This window comes from Pyxicephalus adspersus, chromosome 6 (assembly GCF_032062135.1).
Source record: "Pyxicephalus adspersus chromosome 6, UCB_Pads_2.0, whole genome shotgun sequence".
Lineage (NCBI taxonomy): Eukaryota > Metazoa > Chordata > Amphibia > Anura > Pyxicephalidae > Pyxicephalus > Pyxicephalus adspersus.
In genome coordinates, this window is record NC_092863.1 from 48,172,907 (window position 1) to 48,198,716 (window position 25,810).

General features: G+C 40.2%; 2 protein-coding genes across 3 annotated transcripts; both read left to right on the top strand.

Moving 5' to 3' along the window:
- Positions 1-9,854: 9,854 nt before the first annotated feature.
- LOC140333793 (serine/threonine-protein phosphatase PGAM5, mitochondrial-like) lies at positions 9,855-14,320 on the top strand. Its single transcript, XM_072415697.1, has 6 exons — positions 9,855-10,021; positions 10,419-10,594; positions 11,347-11,472; positions 12,827-12,915; positions 13,422-13,552; positions 13,786-14,320. Exons 1-6 carry the CDS (start codon positions 9,870-9,872, stop codon positions 13,931-13,933), a joined length of 822 nt encoding a protein of 273 aa, XP_072271798.1. The 5' UTR covers positions 9,855-9,869; the 3' UTR covers positions 13,934-14,320.
- A 2,328-nt stretch (positions 14,321-16,648) lies between these two features.
- On the top strand, positions 16,649-24,054 carry LOC140333792 (serine/threonine-protein phosphatase PGAM5, mitochondrial-like). 2 transcript variants are annotated; one of them, XM_072415695.1, is made up of 6 exons: positions 16,649-16,875; positions 19,137-19,315; positions 20,742-20,867; positions 21,120-21,208; positions 21,305-21,438; positions 23,030-24,054. In XM_072415695.1, exons 1-6 carry the CDS (start codon positions 16,721-16,723, stop codon positions 23,178-23,180), a joined length of 834 nt encoding a protein of 277 aa, XP_072271796.1. In that variant the 5' UTR covers positions 16,649-16,720; the 3' UTR covers positions 23,181-24,054. The 2 variants fall into 2 exon arrangements, with proteins under 2 accessions (XP_072271796.1, XP_072271797.1); XM_072415696.1 differs by having other exon boundaries at positions 21,308-21,438.
- The last annotated feature ends 1,756 nt before the right edge of the window (positions 24,055-25,810 follow it).

Consider the following 25,810-nt stretch of genomic DNA (forward strand, 5'->3'; position numbering starts at 1 on the left):
CAAAATCCACCCCTACCTGTCCCCTGAGACCACCAAACTCCTTGTACATGCTCTTATCATCTCCCGTCTGGACTACTGTAACCTCCTCCTCTCTGGTATTCCACTAACCGGACTCTCTCCTCTACAATCTATTATGAATGCTGCAGCCAGACAGCAGAACAGTGAGGTACCATTGTTTCTTCAGAAATGCTTAGAGTATGATTTTCTTGTGTACTCGCGGTACAGCATCCAGCAGTAGTCAGCCATCATACTTTCAGAAACCTTGGTAGCAGTGCTCCATTAACTGAATGTCCTGGTGAAACCATTCTCCTTGTTCGTCACTCACCATACCAAGATTTTTCGGGAAGAATTCTAGATGTGAGTGCAAGAAATGTATTTTTAATGACATGCGACAACCCAGTTTCTGGTATGAATCAAGCAGATCCTGAACTCCTTGTATACAGGAGACTTATGGTTGCCCAGAAAATTTTCACACAGTCATTTGCATGCATCCCAAGCTTCTAGCTCAGCTGCTGAGAGAGATTGTTTGAAAACATCATCCTGGAAACAGACTTGATCTGTGGCCCTATAAGTCCCTTCCTTCATTTTTGCAGTGTAATGTTTGGAAACTTCTCAACAAGGTACTGAAAACCCATGGAGTTTGATTTACCCATGGCCTTTACAAGGTCCTTCATCAAGCCTAACTTGATATGGAGAGGTGGCAGAAATATTTTATGCGGATCAACCAGAGGCAGATACTTGACACTGCTTGCTCCGGGCTTATAGATATCTCTTGGTACCCAATCACACTTGACATAATGGTCTCCCGTAGATCAGCTGTCCCACAAGCATAGGAAACAGCAATATTTTGTGAATCCTCCTTGCATTTCCATCAGCAAGCCAATGACCTTTAGATCCCCACAGATGTTCCACTGGTGTGTTTTATACTGGATTGCTTCAAGTAAGAACTTAATGTTGTCATAGGACTCCTTTAGGTTAACGGATTGGGCAATTGGTAAACTTGGTTTGGAATTACCATTCAGCAGTAAGACTGCTTTCAAGCTTCTTTTAGAGGAATCAATGAAGATACGTCATTCAGATGGAACATGCTCTTGTGACAAACTGGTAAAGAGTGCATTTATATCATGACAGTAGCACAGTGAGCCATCACTAGTATAGAACGTTGTCAAGTTACAGTTACACCCTTTGCAAGCAAGTTCTGCTTTGTCTTTGGAGAGATTTAGATCACGAACGAGATCATTCAGCTCTGCTTGTGTAAAGGCCTCTGGTTCTGAATCTTCATCGGACAAGTAGTCAGGATCAGATGATTCAGGGTTGTAACTGGCTGCAACTCCAGCGCATTTCTCATTACCTTCTACAGAAACAAGTCGATCATGTGGCGGTACTGGAACCGGCAATGAATCATCATGGGAAACAGGCCTAATTGCAGAATCGAGGCTGGGATAAACAATTTTGTGCTTAGTTTTACCTGAGAACCCACTTTTGTTGACGCAGGAAAAATAGCAGTCGATTAGATGGTCTTGTGGTTCTTTCTACACCATCGGGATTGCAAATGGCATTGCTGCTTCACGGTGATTAAGCCAGTCATGCAATTCGTTGGAACAACTGGTACAGATGACATGTGAAGCCCACGATTTAGCCTGGTCAGCAAGTGGAGAGCCAAAATATAATTTGTTTATCTTTTTAAGTTCCGTGGTAATTTGGCAACGTTGTGCTTTCGTGGTGAATGAACCACACACACAACAGAAACTGTCTGGGTCATTAAGGCAATTTCTAGGCATTATGACAAATGAAATCAATCGCAGTCTCTAACCTTAAAAAAGTAAACTGTTGTTAAATGTTGTAATAAGCTATTTATAACGAATTTCACACAATGTATAATAATATAGTATACAATGCAATATAATATAGCTGCATTACAAAAACTAGATGTGAAAAACTAAACACGGATTCATAGTTACATAGTAGGTTAGGTTGAAAAAAGACATAAATCCATCAAGTTCAACTACTAGGGAAATAAACATAACCCAGATATAAAACCCTTTAAGACATAGTTGGTCCAGAGGAAGGCAAAAAAAACCCTGGTACAATTGCTTCAACAGGGGAAAAAATTTCCTTCCTGTTTCCATGAGGCAATCGGATGTTCCCTGGATCAACAGTCACTGTTATTTTTACTTTAAAGCCTTAATACCCAGGTATGTTCTGTGCTTCTAGAAAAGCATCCAGCTTTTCCTTAAGGCAATCTATAGTAGTTGCTGAAACTACTTCCTGAGGGAGCCGATTCCACTTTTTTACAGACCTTAAGCTTAAACTTCTTTTCCTCCAGGAGCAACGAGTGCCCTCCTATTCATTTGTATCGATCTCCCTCTTCAATACACAATCTTTCAAAAATTGTCAAGGAGTAAACAAGTTTTCTGCGCGGGTCCCACACAGCACATGCCCACCAGGGTGACATGAGGGATTCCCTGTGCACATTCCCTGTGAGTCCGGTGTCAGTGCGGGCTCCGTGCAGAGCATGTTCTTTGAATCAGAGTGGGCGTGGTCCATGCAGATCCCACACAGCACATGCCCACTATAATGACGTAGGGGTTCCCTGTGATGACAGAGGCTGCGGGCCAGCGAAAATTGGAACACAGGCTGCAATTGGCCCCCGGGCTGGACTTTGGACTTGCCTGGCCTTTCCTGTAGAACCGGGGAAGGTGTCGGTGAAAGATTGGGGGATCACAGACTTGTAGTGTTGGACCTGTGGTAGGGTGTTTTTGTAAAAGTGTCATGGGTGGATATGGAAGCCATGGTATTGCAGGCAGTCGAGTATTGTTATATACCTGTTCCAGATCCTCCCATTTCTAGTATGGAGAGTGGCATCACCAATTCACCATTCTTGTGAGCTGCGTAGCCACGTAATATAGTGAGAGGTTTGGCATTCCCATGCCTCCCTGACTTTTGACAGGAATAGTAGTCTGCGGTTTATCCGTGGATTTTTACCCCCCTAACATCCGACGGCATAAAGTGCCATATTCTTTCAGCTCTTTCTTAAGATTTGGGAGTGAAACAATAGGATTGGATATGGGGAACTTCAGGTCGTCCCTGGATGCTGCCACTTTCTGGTGTGTCCATCCCATCTTTAATCCTGAGATGTCATTATTGCGTCTAATAGAGCAAAGGAATGGTTCAAGGGTTAATATGAAAATAAGAGGTGGGAGCGGGCAGCCCTGTCTAGCCCCATTTCCAATCCATTCACCCAGACCCTAGCAGAGGGATTGTGGTAGATAGCATTTATCCAAGAAAGCATTTTGTCCCCTAGGCCAATATGTTTTAGAGTGTGATTCACAAAGGACCAGTCCATCCTATCAACTGCTTTCTCGGCATCTGTAATAGAGTAATATTTTGGGGGTCCCATTAAGAGTGGCTTCATGTATCCAGTTAATGTTATCTCTGGCCTCCTACGAAGGCATGAACCGGCTTGGTCTAAATGTATTATTTTATGCAAAAATGGCTGTAACCTGTTTTTTTGTTAAAAGTTTGAGATATTGATTAAGAAAGGAGATGGGTCTGAAACTTGCACATGCCGTTGGGTGTCACAGAACATAGTAAGGGAGTGTAAAACCATCCGGTCCGGGTGATTTGTCCGATGGGGTCAAATATATTGCTTGTTGGAGTTCTTCCTCAAAAATGGAGGCCTCCAAGGATACTCTATCCCCTTCCTCTAATTGGGGAATACCAGCTTGTGTGAGGTAGGATCAGATGCCTTCATCTCTGTTCCTAATGCTACCAAGGTTTGCCATATGAGGAAGATTGTAGAGGTAACTTTGTAATGTTTCTTGCCTGCCTTGTCTACTATAAAGGGTATGAATGTTCTCTCTCTCTGTAACTGTAGGGCCTGGGCTAATATCCTACTATATCTTACAACATTTTATGAATATTGTTCCCATATTTTTAAAATGTGCGTATACATTTGGCTAGTTTAGCCTTGGTAAGCCAGTGTAACAGTGGATAGTCTCAACCTAAGTGCTATCAGTGCTCCCCCAATCTGCTTATCCGAAGTTGCCTTATGGGTGGATTCCAGCTGGGATATCTGTGTGAGCTGTTTTATCACTTCTGCCTTCCTTTCATTTTTTTAAGTCTGGTTGAAACGTGTTTAATAAGGATACCCTGATTCAAAATTTAAAACTTTTTAAAATGTTGATGGAAAGCCACAACTGATGACCATGTGTATACTATACAGGAACACACCAAAACAACTTTGAAAAGCATCAAAGAAATTCAGAAGCTTATTACATTTTGGTAAAAATATAAATGTATTTAATGTACAGCGCTCCGTAATATGTTGGCGCTATATAAATGCTGTTTATTAATAATAATAATATTAATATTAAAATGGAACAAAAAGATACAAAAAGTAAGATCTTGTTCCCACCATAGCAATACGATTACTAAATGCACATGTATTGCCATTTGTGTTGGAAGCGTACTGCTTGACAACACATGGCTATGCTTTTCTAGAATGTGTTTGGGATTGTTGTTACCAATGAGCATAACACATACACTGAGCCTTACCTGCATTTTGCTAGCGCAACACTCTAGTATCAAAAAAGCCCTTACTTTGATTTTTGCCTTTTGCATTATGATTTAACCAAAACATAATAATTATTGCTCTGTGCATGTGAACATGGAAAAAAATTTAGCTTAAACATTCAGCCTAACAGGACATGTTTTTAGAGGCCATATACCTATGTTCGGGTACATATCCAAACACACTCCTTGAGGATGGATGCTTAATTTATTTGCACTACTCCAGGCTTAGACAAGTGAATGCCCCTGATTCATCAATAAAATCCGCGTTCGCTGGAAGCGCGAAAGTACGCGCGGCCATCGATCGCGGTTTACCGCGGTCCGGACTCGAGTGTGCGCGTACTGAATAGCGCGATGGCGTACGATTTCGGATCGCGAATACGAATGCGCGACCGATAATCCGATTCTGCTTGATGAATCAGGGGCAATGTCTCAGCAGAATCTATGTTTGATATAAACTGCAATAAAATGCACATAAATGAATGAATACAAACTCTGTCAAGTTCACTGCAAGCTGTCATGGTCAGGAAAAGTCTGATTGTAAAACTCAAAAAAGCTGTCAATCGAAGATATCAAAAGAACCATTGGTCACGTACCAGGAATGTAAAAACCTAAGGGGCCAATTCATACCACTGGACTGCAATATTATAAAATAATGACCATATACTTATATATAAAATAAAGAGTATTTTGGAAGATCTGATCCCATTTTATGATTTGTAATTTTTTTTGTCATTTAACTGACACAGTCATTCATTCTAACAATTTGAAAAGCCCTGGGGCAGTCCTTCTACAGCATAGCAAAAGGAAAAAACCCAGGGTAAAATTTCCATCACAAATATTGGTCTCCACCTAACGCCCAAGCTTTTGCTTTCTATCACACACAACTCATTATCCAGTTTTCATGTCAATATCTGCACCATAGTATATACAGCTAACTTCCTATCTATGTCTACACTGCAGAACCAACATGTCACCTTTAGGAAGCCAGGACACAGATCTAAATTTTACAAACCGTAGCTCACTTTTTATTATTCATACCACTAAAGAGATCAGGCACTTTTATACATTTGTAGTATACCTGCATTCTAGAATTCACTTAGCAGTATCAATGCAGCACACACTGCTTAATTCTCACTACTGATGCCACTGGAGAGAGATGTCCTCCAATATTCATGCTACCAGGGAGACGTGTCCACCAACACATAGAGCTGGCTTGCCAGTATGTACAATCAGTCCTTAGTGACTAGTCTACAAGGACGTGTGTTAACGCACCTTTCTTGCCATTTAATAGCCTAATCCACAGTCTTGTGAGGAATGGCATCCCAAGGTTTTGATTGTATAGCTTTCTCACACAACAGTGTCCCTCCATGTTTCTGATCTAGTGTATGTACATTATGTGTTCCAAGACCACTTTTTAATATATGAGCACTGAAGTGTTTAGTGTTTGATTTTTAACAATTAAAGGATCTTTACCTTGCCATAAGCGTTAGCTGGGTTATAGGGAATCGGCTGGCAACATGATAAGTGCAGCCACTTGCCCCTGTGTGACCTAGGTCTTATTAAAACAGCGTAATCCAATAATTACTGCGATACAGTGGTTCATTTTTGAAATGACTTCCCAAATTTGTATGAGTTACATCAACAAGTTGATGTCCCCTAGGCAGCTCCAGGGTTCAAGGCAATACCACAGTAAACCTCTCTTTCTCAGTACCAAGTACCTGGATACCCACCAGAGCAATAGAGTGAAAGGGAGTTTGACAATTGCTTAGCTGCCAACACGGGATTATTACAGCATGTTGGATGAGAAAGTGACACTTTTTTCTGTTAATTCTAGCGTTTTCTAATAGTATAGAATATATTTTAAGAAAAAAAAAAGGTCTTACCTAGTATCAGCCAATCAAAAGTCAGAAGGTCATCCTTTTACAAACATTAGGATTCCTTTGTTCAAGAAACCTATAAAAGAAGTAACAAGTTTAAATCCAGTCAGTTGTGAAGATACATACCAAAAACTGCCTCCCCCTCCCTCCTTCGTCATAGCTAAAATTAAAGGGTTGACAGTCTCTTCTTAGATTAAAGAAGAGGGTTGTGTTTGGAGGTTAAACTTTGTTTAAGAAGCTTGTCCAGGTGTTAAGTTCCTGAATGTGTACAATTTTAGTTAGTTTGGTGTAAAATATTTTAAGACTGAAGGTATGGTTTATATTATAAAACAATAATGTTTAACAACCAATATTAAAGGCAGTTGCAATGAAATTCCATCACTTTTGTGCTTGTCTAATATTTGGTATTGTTCATTATTAAGTGTTCAAAAATTGTGACTATAATCCTATGACATGAAAACATCACATTGAAGCAGTGTTTTATTAGCTCCAGTGTGACTGCACCAGGGACTGCACTATGTTGGATTGTATAGGGGGAGATGCAAGAAAAACAGGAGAAAGTAGGATAGCCGGGCATCTGCCAGGGCTCTTTACTAGGCTGTACAGAAGCAAGCGTAGGTAAAGCTGGTGAGGACTGGGTAGCTAGACACCTTGGAGGGCTCTGTGCTGGACTGTAAAGAAGGAGGAATAGATGAAAGCAGAATAGTCAGGTGCAAGGGAGGGTTTTGTGCTAGGCTGAACAGAAATGCTGAACTAATGTGCACAATATGGTGCTATTCATTTTTAGTGGCACCTCAACACACTAAGGATGCACCTGCATTGTAGTGTGCTGCATCAGAAAAAAATGCTGCATGTCTGTTGCAGTGCATTTGCATTAGTCTGTCTTAATGTGTATTAACACATGGTAAAAGACTGTAATTAAATGGGATCCAAAGATCCACTCACACCTATGTGTTGTGATAACCAATGTCACCACACCATACATTCATTAATATGTTATGGTGTCTTTCATATGCAATGCAAAGAAAATGCACATGAGTTGCAGAAAGCTGCAATGCCCAGTGAGACAATACTGTGCAATGTGCTGCCCTGTATTGCTATAAATTGTATATGCCACTGTTTTGTGTTGGCAGCCCTAACATACTTAAAGGGTCCAGCTTGGCGCCAATTGGTCTTTATTGTTTTGCAAGTCTCCTTAAAAAACACAGGTGGGACACAGATAACGTGTGACTAAGTATTTGTATTCACTAATTTTGGCATGCTTCAAACACCTAAATAGACAATTTCCGTGAATGCTTCAGCTTTGTTTTAGTTCCATTTAAAAGTAACATACTTGGGGGCGTGGCCTGGCGATCTCCGGAGATGGCCGCATGTTAGCCTGGCTCTGACGGCACCGGCGGCTATACGACGCATACAGGGCATACTTTACCTGACAGCATGGGAAAATCAAAGCAGGGCAAGGGGGTGAAGCTCCCCCTTACACCCGCTCAGCATTCTTCCTCCTCCCAGCCCTCGATTAGGGCTTTTGCGAGCGACTCCTCAACGGCTCCCAGGGATCCTAAGATGGCGCCGGCTCCTGCTTCACCACAGTCCACGTGGAGCGCGGGGAGCGGGGACACGCGGCACCGGGAATCTGCTGCAGCCACCCGTTCCCCTGTGTTCTCTGATCCCTGCTCTTCTACACAGACATCCAAGAGCAGAGGAGGGGATCCACCGGAGGCTACATTACAAGCAGGGGTGAGTTTTTCTCCCTCTGTAGAGGGTTCCCCCCCACCTGTTGTGTATGCTGTTTGTTATGTTTGTTGTTTGTTTCAGCTGTGTTTGCTGTTTATTTCAGCAATGCCGGATGGGATTTTGCTCTGAACTTTGGCCTTGATGTTACTTGACAATAACATTACTACATATACTTTGATTGTTGGGTATTTTGCTACATCTGAGGTTCATTGATATTATGCATACTGATCCTGTTCCTGTATTGCTGTACTCCTTGTTCATGTAAAAATTTCAATAAAACTTCAATTTCAAAAAAAAAAAAAGTAACATAATTTCCTGCCTTTGTCAAAGCTGGGCTGCTCAATGTTGCCTTGTGATTTGATGCATGCTGAATTTTCTTTGCTGCACAGCCTAAAGCTTGCTCAAATCCAATGCAAATTATGTGTGATGAACACAGCTGTCCATTGCTTAGAACCAAGAAAAAACAGAACCTGCAAAAACTGCTAAAGGTGATAGCAATGTGCATGTTAATGTAGCAAACTGTCTTGTTGCTATTTCAGCAAAGGTCTATTTCAGGTAGGTGGTGAAGTTGCAAAAGCGTTAATGTTTCTTCACATCCATGAACAACAGTTGGTACTTATGCTTGAACCAGCAGGCACCATTGAATGGCTCACTAACATTTCCATTCATTCCCTATGAAGATGCTACATGTAGCGTCACACCCATTACCTCCCATAGGGTATCGATGGACCAGTAGGGACCAGTCGTGATCTATACAGTACCACCCACTGTTCAAATGATGGTTCACAATGAACCAGTGCTAGGATGGCTGAGTGGCTAGCAAGGTGCCAACCACTGGGAGCTGTCTGAAAACAACTGTTCCCAACGCTTGAACAAGCGCTTATTGTTCCTGCTCCCTATAAAAGCTCACAAGGTGGACTAACACAAGTAAAAAAAAAATGTGTAAACAGAAATATGAAGAATGTTGTTGCAGGACATTCCTGGCTCTCATGGTGATCCATTTGGCAATAATACATGCTGAGTTACTGACCTGCAGCAATTATGCAAAATAAGCATTTGGTTACCATTTGACCTCCTGCATGCTTGTCTCAGGACTCTGAATTTATGAACTGTCCATGAAAATGAAAGAAATGCTTTCCTCATCCCTAATATATCAAATACATTTGCTCCAATTACTATGGGTATGTAAGAGACATAACCTTACAGGAATGTAATCTGGATGGCTTTTTAAAGAGCTAGCTTTTTTGTAAGGCAGTGGTGGGAAAGGATTCAGTCCTGGGGCCTAAGGTGTTTTTTTCCTCACATCGTTTTTAAGTGATTTACATTTCATATATTCCATTTTATTACAAAGTAGGCTGTGGGGTCTATTCACACCTTGGTATCCTGTTGTGTTACATTAGGGCAGCATATTCAAATAAATAGGTACCCCACAAAATCGGATATGCATATGCATGAAGAGAAACAATACAGAAAGTTTTGTCACTACATGTTTCAACCTGTTAACAAGCATTACCACCACAGAATGCATGTGCAAATAAAACCACCCTAATCTAAAGGTGACTGTTCCCCTTTAAGCCTCTCTTGTAAATCACTAATTACTTCCAGCAGGGCCTCTGCCTCCTGACTACATATAATCCTGCACACCAGCCCCTGTTAGTGTGTCTGTGTCTTTGGGTAGTCATCATGTTCCTGTGCAGGGTGGTTGTTGCTGCTGGAGGAGCTGCAGCTGCTGTTGTTGCCGCTGCACTTGTGGGGCAAAATGGGGAGGATTCGAGTGTAGCTACTGTGCATTGGCCACCCTCCTTCACCAGGCGATGGAACTCTAACTGGGACCAGTGAGTCCTTCATAGGAGGCGGTGGCTTGTCCATCATACTATTGGGATTGTGTGCAAATCTGTATTTCTGATGTGTAGATATTTTGTCTCAAAACAATGCAAGTTTCCACAGTAATGGTGGACCATTTTAAAGGCATCTGTGCCATAGATTTACACCCTGACTTTTTTTTTTTTCCCCCCAATGGTGAGGAAATTTTATCTTGAACAAACCAGTTGGATGGCTCACTTGCTAATCTTGCAGTAGTTAGGTGGGATATTTTGGTGATCAGATTTAACTTGTAGAAGCAACACATCACCAATTGCTGTGAGCTGATCTTTACACCTAAAATAACAAAATCTTTAGTCTATAAATCATATATATATATATAATTTATTTATTTATTTTTTTTTTTTAAAGACGTGAGCCTATTTCTCTAATAAATCTGAATGACTTAAAGAACTCCAAAGAGGAAGACTTGAAAAGGCTACTACAAAAATACAAAGCAAAAGCTGGTCGTCATATCTTCCTTGTTCGCCATGGACAGTACAATGTGGAAGGTGATGCTGACTCCGAAAGAGTCCTAACATCGCTTGGTATGTTTGGTTTGGATCTGTGTTATGAAGCCTATATATTCTGTTCATGTGTGAAGGTGGTATAAACCTTGCTTTATATCTAGACATGTTCCAACCCCATTGGAATGACAGATATTCCACATTTACAATTTGGTTTGGGTGTAAGGGAGGTTTGGTTTTCTGCTGAGTGCATGTGTAAAGACAGAAGGTTGTATTTGGTTTCCATACTCTGCCTTGCAGAAAGGAGGTTAGGAGTCAGACCAGCTCTTGACACGAGTGGAATCCGTCAACCTTTCTGCTTGAACAGAGAAGCTGCAGTAAGTCTATGGCCACTTTCCCTAGATGTCATTACATCAATTAAACCATTGGTACATTGTCGATTGTCTATTGCCTATCTAGAGCTTTCCGTGTGGGTGGGGTGGGGTCAAATGTAGCGGTCAGTAGTGTAACTAGTCCTGAAATGCCTCTATGCAGATGACCAACTGGGTAAACTGCTTTTTCTAAATATTTGATCTGATGTATCTATTATTGCACTTAAGCCGTAGTGAAGTTGGTGACTGCTGTATTGGTTGAAGAGTCATTAAAATGTGTTGTCCACCCAACTCCATGCAAAATGCCAAATTGAACACCCCATGGTTTGAGGGTAACGGTGAAGATCACTATCTTGGGAGAATGGTAAAGGACAGAGAGCAGAAGTCTCTTATCAAGATCATTATTTTTGACTTGTATAGAATATTTGCTGCTTTATTGCTTACAATAACTTGTTCTTATAGGTCGTGATCAAGCAAATTTAACTGGTCAGCGTCTGGCTAATTTGGGTTATAAATACAATCAGATAACTAACTCTACAATGACTAGGGCCAAAGAGACATCGGAAATAATTGGCAAGCATCTGGAGGGTAAGAATATAAATAATATTTACTTTAAAAGTACACCAGTCTAAGGTGTGTTATCACATGTTTGACTCCTTAACCAAAAATGCTCTGTTCACAATATTGGTGTGAATAAACTTCCTCTGTAGCACCCCTTTAGTTGGGGTGTTCTCCCTTGTTGATGTAAAGTTCTACCTGTCAACAGAAGAAGCATTCTAGAGAGGGGATGGTTACTTACCACCAGTATGTTTGGCTTTCATTTTGGTGGGTGTTCAAAGGGGTAAATTTGGGATGGGAAAACTAAGTGTTTGAGGCTGGATGGTCCAAGACCCCCAGGTCTGGTTCAGTCCTGGACTGATGTCAATCACAGTTGGGGGAAATAACCTGTTTTTTAACCTGTGAGGGACCTGCACAAGGATGCCACAGGGAACAAGAACTTGCATGTGCTTGGAGGACTGGGACAGACATTTATTGGGACATTTACTCCAATGGGAGCCTCTAAAGGTAATGCAACCAGGGAAGCTGAAACTTGGATATAGCTGACCTATGTTTCTTTAATGCAGCTTTTATTGGGGTTGTCTGGAGATCATTTTTTATATGGCGTAGCAATGCACACTATGGTTTTCTAGGCATATTTCATGGGCAGGGGTCCCTCCCGCATGAAAAATGGTTGTATGGAATAGTTGGTAAGGGATAACATTTATATTTTAGGCCATTAACTGTAGAATCTTGATTGGCAGTCCTGAGGCACTACAGAAGGGTGTAGTTTATTGACTACATTAGTAAAAAGCAGGGACCTGGGGACAGTAGCACAAAAGGGCATATTATATAAATATAATTGCGTGCAGGTAAAATATATGCATAAACGATTTTTATTTTTGAATAAAGCTCCACCTAAGTTTAGATTCAGGATACATCGTTATTACAAAAAAAATAGACCAAAACATAAGTGATGTGTCTGTGTGTGTGTATATACTTCAATGCAAGGAAGATTTCTAATATTTCAACATGTTTTGCAGGAGTGCTTATTCAAGGGATGTAGGATGGGGGTAGGTTAACTATTCTATTCATTGCAAAAGATGTAGCGACAGCAATGAGCATAAAGTTCTAAAAGTTACACAACTTAAACAAACCTTAACATCGCCTTACATCATGACCACGTAAATGCAGTTCCAAAATTATTCAGTATAGTGAAAGTGCCTAGTTCAAAAAAAGTAACCCACAATCCAGTACCTTCACCTTATGTATCACAAGTGGCAATTATATTTTGGCTACATGCCAGATTTCATCTACATTAGTGTTTAGGCCAGCTACCAATGTGTGCCATGTTCCTGAATTTACTGACCTGGAAGCATTGGATAATTTATTTTGTTCATCACAGGTGTAGAACGAACTAGTTCTGACTTGCTAAGAGAAGGGGCTCCTATTAGACCAGATCCACCAAGTCATCACTGGAAGCCAGATGCTGTGGTAAGTCCTCTCGACATTAACAATGGGGAACCCTTACAATAACTTTCAGGTGTTCAGGGAACCCCTGCTATATTGACTATATCCACAGCTCAAAGTATATGAGCATGGTGGTCAGTGTCTGGGAATAGAAGACTTTTCCCAATAGGAAGGAATAGCCAGAAAGATAATTGGTGAAGGAAAAAGCAGGCACTTAAAGAAAACCTCAGATTCTCCATAATTTGTGGACTACATGATGTGCTTTTGTTTTATGTAGGCACTTTCCTGTCACATTAAGGATGGTAAAATCGTGTCCAATGACCTCCATGCCATTCTAAGGATCAGACCAACCTGTCGTAAGCCTCATCTCCTGACTACATGTGACAAAGACTTTCTACTCCTACCTTCCCTTTAGACAGTGGTGAAACTAGATCTCTTAGACATTTGAGAATTTAAACTAGTTTGTGATGAATCCCTAACTTGTTTCCTATTTTGCACATTGTTAAATGCTTAATCATTTCCTTCTCCAGTATTTTGATGATGGACCACGTATAGAGTCTGCTTTCAGAAACTATTTTCATCGTGCTGACTATGAACAGAAAGAAGACACATATGAGATCATAGTCTGCCATGATAATGTTATCCGCTATATTGTTTGCAGGTAATGCCATCTGGTTTCCAAAGTGGAGGGAATCTTTCACTTAAAAAAACTTAAAAATGATTTTTAATGCTTTAAAGTTGCAAATTTGACCCGTGGGTATGTCTACTGTGTAATAGGGGGAGGGGGGGGGGGGTCATAAGATTTCCTTTTTATAAAGAACTAATTATATGTAAGCAGTGAGATTCTAGTTTGTCTTGACAAAACATCTGACAGCTTTTACTTTTATTACCTAGGGCTCTTCAGCTTCCTCCTGAAGCTTGGCTACGCATGCATCTTCACCATGGCAGCATTACTGAACTTATGATTCACCACAATGGTAATGTAACTCTGAAGACTCTCGGTGATGCTGGGTATATGCCTGCCAATAAGCTCAGCAATTAACCTGGATGATGCTGGAGTAGGAATCAATACCATTGCCTCCTGATTGCAGAAACAGTGTTAACGTGCTCTCTGCTGTGACAGACTTAATGCAGGATGTTGCCTAACATGGTGGGGGGATACAAATCTTCTTGGCTTTCAGTCGGCACTATAGGAGATTACAATACAGAAAGTATGGTCACTGCTATATACAAGGAACACAATTCTTAATACCACAGACAGAGATGGAACTGCACTTTAATGCACTTGTTCAGTAACTTGATTACATGTATCTAAAATCTAGATTTTTTTTGCACACATTTTAATGTCTTTTGTATTTATGTGTAAGTCTTGTATTAAGCTGTGCTTGAGCATAATTTCTACATAAAATAAAATTGCAGTTTAAAACTACCAGTTGAGTCTTTACTTTCTATTGTTTGATGCATTTATCTATTTAAAACTGCAATGGATATCCTATAAAGATGCCTTGTGAATTCCCAGTTAAGCTCTTGATAACACCTTCTCTTTTGCCGATTTATGATTTAACTAATAAAAGGCATAGGATAATTAATGCTAAATGTTTGTTACCAGATGTATCTGAAGTTTCACCATTTTGTATGTATGGTATCCTCTTAAGTAAGATGAAACAAATGGTCCTACTGCAATAGGGACACATCCTGGGAGGCTCTTTGATGCTCCTCCTGTGCATGCCTTCTATTTGACTTTTAGGCCAAAGAAAGATGGTCAGATAATTCTTTGCATCTATTAAATGTAGTAACATATATCTACATGAAACAAAGGGTTTTTTTCTCATACATGATCTGTAAACTCAATAGTTGTCTGGTCCCATGAATAGATCAGGAAATAGACTAAAAAAAGTAATTGCTTTTAGGACCCAACTCTCCAAAACAATTGTTTCCCAAGCATAAGAGACCTAAACTGATGGTACAAACAGGGGAGTGATATTTCCCTGTGACATCTTTCTTTGGAGATGAGGTAATTGACTAATGTAAACTTTTCAGTGACCTTAAAGTTGTAACACAGGTTCTGTAATGATGCTGTTCTTGGTTTCTCAAAAATTGGAACATTATCCTCTATTGCGGAAACAATCACATTCATGGTGTATGGGATTGTGGTTCCAGAAGATAAATGAAATCATGCTTATGGAAGACCTCACATCATCCCTGCACGGCACAGAGTAGAGGTTTTGCTGGTTCCAGGAGTCTACTGAATACAGGGAGTATCTAACCCTGAAATCATAACCCACCTCCTAGATTGTAGGCTCTTTGGGGCCTCTCCTCCTCCTCCTGTGTTACTGCCTGTATTTGTCTATCCTATTTACCGTGCAGTGCTGTGTAATATGTTGGTGCTATGTAAATCCTTATGATATAAATGTATGGGAATTGCTGAAGCTTGCTGATTGCGGGGGAAGGGCCCCTGATGATTGGATTGAATAGGGTACTTATAAGCTAATACATTGAATTATATAAACATACAAAACCCTTCCCTTACTGACCCCCATGTTTTTCCTCTATGTATGTTGCTTCTACCTCTTTCCCTTTTACTGTTTTTATGTATGATTATATATACAGTTGAATATTGGTATTTACACTGTAATTCTATATGAATGATTGTCTTGTTTGTTAATAATTAACTGATAAAATAAAACTGTTTAAAAAAAAAACAAAAAACAAAATCTAGGGTCAGTAAGGCCTCCCAAAAATTGGAAAATTATCAAAATTAGGTAGGAAGTCAGCCATGTCTGCAATATCTTTCTGAACAAATTATCACACATTGTCCTGGGATACTTCTTCGTTCTGGCGCAGAGGGGGTGCCGCCATCTTCAATCTTCACTTCCCTCGTCTTCATTCTTCATCACCAAATTTCGCACTGCGCAGATGTGGGATCGGATGATAAAGCCGCTGTAAGGGGAACAAAAAAGAGCGAGCCGATCCCACTGCGCATGCATGAGATCACTATCTCATTCCCCTAGGAGGAGACGATGCCCCTTCTGCGCATGACGTAGTTATCCTCTGGGAGGCTTGGAGCTCCCATTAAGTTTTGATCTTAAAGCGTACCAAACTCAATTTTCACTTTACATAAAAGGATAGACAACCCTTTATGTAAACTAAAAAATCTCTTTTTTTTTTCCCTATTTTTAGGTGCAACACCCCTTTATGAAGATGTATGAAGATGAACATGGAAGAAGAGGAGAAGATGGCATTGCCCAGGCCTGAAGACGGATACCGATACCGGAAATATTTCAGTGTTTGATCCACCGGATCCTGGATAAGGAAAGCAATGTCGGGTCTATATCTGAAGCCAAAGGTTCTCAAATGTCTTGAATGGCTGTGATGTCTTGAAAAAAATGAACTTCTTTAGCTATATTCTAGCAATATGCCAGAGCTCAAACATAGGGTGAAATGTAATGGACCATGGAGTAGAAATTTAGGGGATACCATTTGTTGTGTTCCCATATTCACCTCAGAGTCACTGGTACTGATTCCACAAAACATGCAGTCCAAGTAGTTTAAACACTCTTTTGTAGCAATTATTTATCTATATCTATCTATCTATCTATATATAATATATACATATGTGTGTGTATAGTACATACTTTATATGCGGCTCCATAAATTGGTTACTGGACTGTCCCAGTCTCTACTTCCATAGACCATTACAGAAAAGAACTACACTTCCCACAATGCATCTGTGCTGGCTGTATGAGTGGGCGGGGCTAGCTGGCGGGGCCTAGATCCCGGATGTTGCTTTTTTGTGTGTTGTCTGTGAGTCCCGGTCTGTGGCTCTAGGATGTTTTTACGCAAAGCTCTGCTGGCCGGAGGATCGGCTGCTGCCACCGCAGCAATTTTGGCGGCTGTGGCCATCGGTAAAAATGAAGAAAAATCCGTCCGCGATACTCTGACACCGTCAGCCACCTCCGTGAAATGGGACTACAACTGGGACCGGTGAGGCAGCGTTATGCGCATGCGTAGTGGTGGAGCAGTGCAAGTTGCTTGTGGTGTGCAAGAGATGGGTTTGATTCCTTGCTCACTGTTGTCAGGGTTCTCTGGGCTGGGGTATGGCCTAGGTGCAGCCAGACCTCCCATAGAACAGCCATGAGGGTGCAGTGCCCAGCTTGGTGCCATTACTGACCAATGCTGAAAATGTCAAACAGAAATGACCGGTGTTTCCCAGGAAAATAAATCGGTCGTTCCCTGAGCCGCCAGGACGGATTGATGATCAGCGTCCTGGGGCCACTGTATATATGCCAGATATTCACTCAATCAAAATCATTCATCTCTTGTCTGTTTCTGTACACTTTACATGATGGCACCCAGCGGGTGAATAAATGTGTCTTGGGGAACACACGGGAGAATTTGTTCAGTGATTACCAACCCGTCCATTGTTTATGTGCTGAATTATTCCTAATGTAAATACTGGAATTGGAAGGTTTGCTTTAAAGTGAAAAAAAAAAAACACTGTTAGGAATACATGATCAGGCCGGTCATTATTTTACATGTGATGAACCTTCTGCAGTAATCTTTCCTACCCGCCTGATTGCTCCGGGTTTGTGGCAAAAAGCTGAGCTGCACATGTGTATCTTCAGACTTGGTTGCCAGGATACCTGGGATTCCCTGCTCCCTCTGCGCATGCCAGGAATTATTGAACTGCGCAGGAGTTATGGCATCCAGGCCAATAAAGAGGGATAAGGCTCACAAGGAGAATGAGAAGAAAGAAGATGGCGGCGCCCTGTGAGTAATGGGGGTGTTTCGTTCCACTTTAAAGTGTGTGTGAACACTGGTATTTAACTTTTCTTATTAGGTAAATGTATTGTTCCAGCTGTCAAAGCGGAACTTAAAAAAACAAAAAAAACACACCTTTACTTTCACAGAGCCCCAGAACCCTCGGATGATCTCCTCTATTGGGTCCCTCTCCTTCCTGGAATCCTCCTTCAGCATGGAGGAAGCCTCAGACGCCATCTGTATGCGATGTATGCCTGAGATTAGCATTTTTTTCTCATTGCAGGAAAAGAAGAAGGGCTTCCTTTTTTTTCGTTAAGCGTTTAAAAGAAAAAACGAAAAAAAAAGGATATTTAATTATTTTTACTTTATAAAAAGGGGTTGTGTACCTATTTATGTAACGTAAAAATTTTGGTGAATATGTTTGGTGTATATTACACCTTACAGTGTGATTAGACACTTTGCTAAGTGAACAGCCTAAAGTAATTTTAATAAATCAACCGAATTGTGTTGTCATGTTAAAGAGTACCGTATTTTTCGGCGTATAAGACGCTCCGGCCTATAAGACGCACCCAATTTTAAACGAGAAAAATCTAGAAAAAAAAGATTCTGAACAAAATACCAAAAAATCACTCTGTGTCAATGTATCGCCTTCTAATCACTCTGTGTCAATGTATCGCCTTCTAATCACTCTGTGTCAATGTATCCCCTTCTAATCACTCTGTGTCAATGTATCCCCTTCTGATCACCCTGTGCCAAAAAATCATACTCACCCGATACCGCGATCCCGCGATGCTGTGGGCTTCTTCTTCTCCTCGCTCTCCTCCTGGCTGCAGCGCGTGTCTCCTCCTCCTCTGAGCGAGGAGAAGCCGGCACATGTGCCCTCCCGATCCCGTAAGCAGGCTGATCCAGCCTGCTTATGGGATCGCGGGGGCACGGGTGTCTGCTTCTCCTCGCTCAGAGGAGGAGGAGACACGCGCTGCAGCCAGGAGGAGAGCGAGGAGAAGCCGGCACTCGTGCCCTCGCGATCCCGTAAGCAGGCTGATCCAGCCTGCTTATGGGATCGCGGGGGCACGGTTGTCGGCTTCTCCTCGCTCTCCTCCTGGCTGCAGCGCGTGTCTCCTCCTCTGAGAGGGCACATGTGCCGGCTTCTCCTCGCTCAGAGGAGGAGACACGCGCTGCAGCCGGGAGGAGAGCGAGGAGAAGAAGCACGCGGCATCGCGGTATCGGGTGAGTATGATTTTTTTTATTATTTTTAACATGTATTCGGTGTATAAGACGCACCCACTTTTCCCCCCCAGTTTTGGGGAAGAAAAAGTGCGTCTTATACGCCGAAAAATATGGTATATTTTTCTTCACTTGCAGCATCTTTTAAAGGAAAACACAATGCAATGTGTATGTAGTAAATATTTATTTTGCCCTGATTTATTCTTATCCTTCATTTAAGTTTGTATAGTGAACTCAATGATGTTTTTATTGTCTTGTAGTCGGGAACCGAAGTCTCTGGTGAATTTCAGTAAAATTAATGGAGAGACGGGAGAAGAGGAGCTGAATGCAAAACTGACAAAGCACAAAGCTAAAGCCACCAGGCACATCTTTCTTATCCGACATTCCCAGTACAAACTGGATGGAAAGACCGACATAGACAGAATTCTCACACCACTTGGTATGTATCCTATACATATTTTACAGTTGCTATCCAGATTACTTTCTGTTTGTGTTTTGGGTTAAAAAAAAAGGATGGAGGAAAAGGAAAGAGGATTGCCATTTATCCAATATGCTGTGGTGACTTTGTGTTCATAATTGGCCTTCTTGTATGGTAACATTTCAATGATTTCACTTATCCAAACAGTGTGGGTAGTAAAGCTTCCTTTTTCATAATGCAAATATTTGATTGCCTGCTCCCATTACCTTGTGTTTGTGGGCTTTAACAAACAAGTGGTAAAATGTGTCACTTACTTTTTGGTAATTTTTCAATGGCCCGATATTTTCCCAGATGGTTTACTTGCTGGAGGCTATAATGTTTACAGATGCTTGTATGGGGTGCAAATAAATTTGGTTGATGAAGAAGACATCAGAAAAATTACTGGGAATTGACTGGAAATTCCTCATGGAGCATAGTTACACACATAATTGAAGTGTGTTTTTTCACAGGCTGAAAACACATTTTGGTCCATGCCTTATCCCATTTTTTAAAGCATTGTGTTGCTTAAAGTAGGTTACAATGTCAAACCCTATCAGGCCATAAAAAACTAGGTATAGAGCAGCAGTTGCCAACCAGTGGTCCACGAGGAAATTTTGGTGGTCCACAGAAAAATCTGGACATTTTTTGCAATTTTTATGTTTTATTTTTATTAAAACAAAAATAATATTCTAATAAATTCCTATAATCTGAATGACAATGTTCGCCTTTATATTGCACTGATTTCACGAACTGTACTTGAGACAGAAAAACAAGGGAGGCGCAGCGTGACGTCAGTGTAGTTAAGTTGTATGAAGCAACCATTGCCGAGCCATACGCTTCAGTATTGTCTTCAGCATTTTTTCCACCATTACAACAGTCACCCTGCTCTGCGAATACCGATTCTCATCCAATTATTTTTTTGAGTATTTCTCAGATGCTCTTTTAGGTAAGTATAACCTTAACTGTGTATCTTCTTTAACTGTTATATTTAATGGCATCAAATAGTTTGACTTTGATAACTATCATTTCTTGTTTGGTCTTAGATTTGAATAAAATAAACCCATAATGAGTGAGAAAAATCAAACAAATATTTTGCATTTCTTTAGTAATACCAAAGATAATGCAGCTAATGATAATAGTAATACTTACCCGTGAGCTGATCAATGAATCAGAGCCTCCACAGTCCTTGTCAGACACCATTAGGAAGATCCTTATTTTACAAATGTATTTATGTATTTTTTTTTAATATTTTATATTATTAGTTCATTAGATTTAAAAAAAAATTGAAGCCAAAATCTGGTATGTCCAGACCACCCACATCTAGTTTTGTTTTTGTAAATATTATTTCAGTTCATAGCTATAAAATAACTACATTGGTTTTTATTATATTTTGTTATTTGTTTTGCAGGTCGTGAGCAAGCAGAGCTAACTGGACAACGTCTGGCAAGTCTAGGATGGAAATACACCCATATTATACATTCATCGATGACCAGAGCGAAAGAAACAACAGAAATAATTTGCAAATATTTACCAGGTAGGAATTGTTTATAGTAAGGCTGCCCATACCAATGCACTTCTATGGATGCAGTGTAATTTTTAATACGCTGATTGCTCATATTACAATCTGATTTTTAAAATACATTTTTTTCCTTTAATTTCTTTTTTTGCCTTATTCAGTATAGCCTACATATACCGTTTGCAGTAGTTCACAGGCAGTAATGTTTCTTGTGTATTAACTCGTTACGGCATATATTGATCCTGCTGTTCACTTTTTCACTAATTGCAGGTGTGAAAAAAACTAGCTCTGATTTACTTCGTGAAGGAGCTCCTATCCGGCCAGAGCCCCCTGTGTGCCACTGGAAGCCAGATGTAGAGGTCAGATGAGTTTATAATTCATGTTACAACCTATGATGTATAGTTTGTGATTCCTAATAGCTGTTTACAGTCTTCTGACTAGAAAATTGTCTCCAGCAGTATTATGAAGATGGGGCACGTATCGAGGCTGCATTTAGGAACTTCATTCACCGTGCCGACCCCAAGCAAGAAGAAGACAGTTATGAGATTATAGTCTGCCATGCTAACGTGATACGCTACCTTGTATGCAGGTGAGAATAATCAGGTGCTGCACCTGAGACTTTCTTTTAATATATATTAAAAAAAACTGAAAAGTAACAAGTATATATGTATTCATAATTTTGCTAATAAGAGCTGGTCTACTTTAGACAATTAACTTCAGAAGTCCCATAATTAATTGATTAGAGTCTACCTGTGTGCATTCAAGTGTCTCATGATCTGACACAATGTCTGTATACATACTTTGAATGAACCAGTTCTGAAAGGTCCCTGACTCTTTAACACCACTAAGCAAGCATTAATATCAAGGGATACTCCAAATATATCAGAGACAAATGTGTATATGAGTATAGATCAGGGTTGGTTTATTCATAGAAAAAAAATCTCAAACTTTAAAAATCCCACAGAGCACCACTGATTTTATTATATCAAATTTGAAGGAATATGGCACCACTACAAACCTGAGATGAGAAGGCTGTACATTAAAAGTTACACACTAGGCAAGGATGGCCTTAATTAGTATGGTGATGGCACCATAATGCTATGGAGATGTGTTTTTTGGCAAAGACAGGAAATCAGGTCAAGGTTGAAGAAAAGAGGGATGGCACTAAACACAGCTCAAGTCTTGATGAAAACCTATTTCAGTCTCCTTCAGATTTGGGACTGGGACAAAGGTTCATCATCCAAGGGGACATTGACCCTAAACATACTGCTAATGTTACACTGGAGTGGTTTAAAGGGAAGCATTGCTTGAAATAGTCTATTTAAAGTCCAGACCTCAAGCCAATTTACAATCTGGCATAAGTTTAAGATTGCTTTACATCAACACAATCCATCAAACTTGAAGGCATTAGAGCAGGTTTGCCCCAAGGAATGGGCTATAATCCCTGTGAGTAGCTGTGCCAAGCTATTAGAGACTTGCCTCAAGAGACCTAAAAATGTGGCAGTATAGATATATTAGGTTATTTGGGGAGGCAGGCTGGTCAGTGTAAGTGCACTTCCATTAAAGTGAAAGCACGGCTTTAACAAAATATCAGACTTGCCTAACACCCCCCTCAAAGAAAAAAAAAAAAGGTAACTGTTATTTATGCATGTACATGCTGTCATTCTCCTTGGTCCTGCCACCTTGGGTCTCTTTTTTTGACTATGACTGTCTTTCGGATTTCTTTGTTTGAATATAAGAGATTTTCTCTCCTGATACTGTGTATCTCTGATGCTATATGAGTTTTATCTTAATGGACATGTTAGTCCCCATGTTACATTATCTACTGGTTTACTTTATATTGTATTTATACTCTTTCTTTCCATTACTTCTATAACTTGTTTTAACATTTCCCACATAGGGATTACTTTTGTAAAATATATTTATGTTCAAATGACACTCCCATTGTCCTCTGCAAGCATTGCATATATGTATAATGTGACTGTTTCACAAAATGAGTTTTGTCCCATCTAAAGATACTATCAAATGTATATTGGATCCTTTAGACAAGGGAACATGAACAATGTATTGTATGTTTCCTAGTTGGCACAGAACAATTTTACTGGCTGCCTGATCATATGCCTTGATAAGAAAGCAAAGTTTGTTCCTATTTTTCACCTGATTGTCTTCTTCATTAACAGGGCATTGCAGCTCCCTCCTGAAGCCTGGCTCCGTATGTCACTTAACAATGGAAGCATCAGCTATTTGGTGATCCGCCCCACTGGCAATGTGTCTTTGAGGATGCTTGGTGACTCTGGCTTTATGCCGCCTGACAAACTAAGTAGGACTTGAGTGTTCACATCCTTATACACCATGCAGCTCCAGCACTGCCTGCCCTGAAGATACCTGGATAATCTGATGCTGCATGAGACCAATGTGACCAGCACTGACCCTCTCTGTGCCTTCTGTTACCATATTTTCGTATGACACGGACACTCTTTAAAAAATAATCATTATCTGGTTATTGAATAAGAGGGTATTTTATATTTCATTCTGCTTTTGTAGGATACTAAGCACATCTGCTTAAGCAGACAAGATGCCATCAACTTTGGGCAGTGTGCAGTCATGGGTGGCACATGATGTAATACAGAAGTGAAAGTATTATATATATCTGTGTGTGATACTTGTATTGATTTTTTTACTTTTTACTTTACTATGGTGTTTGAAATGTAGCAATCATGGATGTTTCTTGCAAGATGGGACAGATGTTTTTTATATAGAAAAAAATACATTCAGGGATGGATATGTTTACTGTTAATGTATCTAAAGCCAAGCCTTTTTTAAAGCAGTGAATGGTTAGAAGTTTATTTATTTTTTTGGCTATGTTGGAGGAGAGAGATTTTACTTTGTAATCAACCCTCTCTACAAAGAATGTAATAGAAAGAACAACATTTTTACAGTTGTCACCATACCAAAACCAGAGAGCAGTGTTACAATGAGGACAGCTGTTCCACAGACCATACTTTCGGAGTTATCTCGTAATTTCTGTTGTGTTTCAGAACCACAATGTGAAATCTACCTATTCAGACCTAGTTTTTGTTTTGTTTTTTCTACTGGCGAATGGTATATCTCTTATCAGATATCAGATTGCCACAGGTTCCAACTCTTTGTACATCAACGTTGAGTTGCCTAGCATTATTAAACAAGTCTGCAAGTTTCTATTTTATGTATGTATGTCAGTGATTCTTTTCTCTTAAAATTATACCCATATATCTTCTCACAGTCCCCTTATAAATATAAAATGAACTAAGAAAACAAGGGAATCCAGGTGAATTCATTAGTTTTTTATATTTAATAGGTGGATTTTTTGTAGCTTAGTAATTTTTAGAAAGTGAGTCCTATCATTTGATGTGTTTTTTTTTTTTGTTTTTTTTTATCAAACGTATAGTAATTATTTAATATTTTATTATCCCAACCACTATGTAAACATTGCATTGAATGGTCACGTTAATGCCTGGAATCTTTAAGACTTAGTCTACACAGACTGTTTCCCCAGCGTTTAACTTGAGGCTTTTTAAAGCCCTTATTTGAATTCCCCATGCATTACAATTGGTTAATCTACACCAGGACGTTTCCTTGAGGCAATTTTATGACATTTATCATAAACTAAAAATTAACACGCTGGAAAACGCTTCAATTGATTTTGATGAGACGTTTTCCTGCTTTTTTGAGTGCTTAATATGCTTTTTAGTTAAAAACACAGAAAAACGCGGAAAAAAGCGGCAAAGACGTATTAGGAACGTTTACATACATTTTTAAAAAACGTCCATGTAGACCCAGCCTAAAAGTAGTGTTATGTGCTCATGAAAAGGTAAATGTTTTGCCTAGCACGACTCTCATCAGAATACAAGCTTCTATACCTTAGAGTACCTAAACGCAAACGCAACACCTAGAAGATAGCATTATTTAAGTGTCTTTGTTGGTGTTTCCTAATAATATCTTTTACTGACATTGGGAACAGGGGACAGATTAGCTGTCACTAACTTAGATTTGAAACCTAAGGAAAAGAGTGTAAAATAGTACAAGGCTTAAAAGTATAGCCAAAGCATCCACTACCAGAAGTACCTTCAGTAATCACAAGTACATAACTGGAAGAAATATTGTCCCTGTTGAGCAGACCAGAGAAAGCATGCAAAGGACAGAGCGCACTCCATACTGAACCCCAAATTGTGCTTTTCACCAACATTTATGTAAGACAGCTGCTGTCAGAACTGCATCAGCTGTGGTTTTAAGGCAGAAAGAGGTTTCCTACGAAAGGTGCTATTTGTAACCTGAAACCAGGGAATCACAGGCTAAGTAGTAAGCTATAGCCATAGATGTACCAGAATAAGGTAGGAAGTATAAATCATGAAAGAGGATTGTACCAAACAGATGACTAAATAGAGGAATTCCTTAGCTGGCAAGAGCTTCAGTTTTATCCTGGGTTCAATGAGGAGGAGTCAGGCGTTCAGTATACTCCCGCGACATTAGAAAAAAGTCCATGGAAACAAGGGAGAAGGTTGTTCTTTGCTCCTGTTGCAACCTTGATGATTGCGTTTAAGCAAGCCCCATCAACCAATCCTCTATAAATGCCATAAAAGACCGGCTAATCAGTAATCCTAGTATGATGGCCTTTGGATAAATGAATGAGTCATTTAAACCACTTAGTGCACGACTTTGCACTCATAGATGCCTTTTGATTGCCGTGGATTACGGTGCGGTCCCTAGAAGTGACATGAAGCTTCTGGTGGCCCTTGAGCAGTCATTCGCTGTGTGCTGTGAGCATAAAGGCTTGAAAGTCCTAGCAGCTAATGGCAAAGCTGGATCTATTCTGTTCCTAAAATCCCATTCAGCTGTGCACAGCCTCAAAGTATGTGCTGGGGATACCCAAAAGGTACATGGCAGCACGGCTAAACTGAAGCAGGAGATGCTGCTATTTCCAT

Excerpts from the sequence above, each read along its gene's own strand:
- LOC140333793 (XM_072415697.1), top strand. The coding sequence starts at position 9,870 with ATGTTCCTGTGCAGGGTGGTTGTTGCTGCTGGAGGAGCTGCAGCTGCT. Across the intron at positions 10,595-11,346 it reads AAGAGTCCTAACATCGCTTG|GTCGTGATCAAGCAAATTTA; the intron begins GTATGTTTGGTT and ends TTGTTCTTATAG. Across the intron at positions 12,916-13,421 it reads ACTGGAAGCCAGATGCTGTG|TATTTTGATGATGGACCACG; the intron begins GTAAGTCCTCTC and ends TTCCTTCTCCAG.
- LOC140333792 (XM_072415695.1), top strand. The coding sequence starts at position 16,721 with ATGTTTTTACGCAAAGCTCTGCTGGCCGGAGGATCGGCTGCTGCCACC. Across the intron at positions 20,868-21,119 it reads AATTTGCAAATATTTACCAG|GTGTGAAAAAAACTAGCTCT; the intron begins GTAGGAATTGTT and ends CACTAATTGCAG. Across the intron at positions 21,439-23,029 it reads ATACGCTACCTTGTATGCAG|GGCATTGCAGCTCCCTCCTG; the intron begins GTGAGAATAATC and ends CTTCATTAACAG.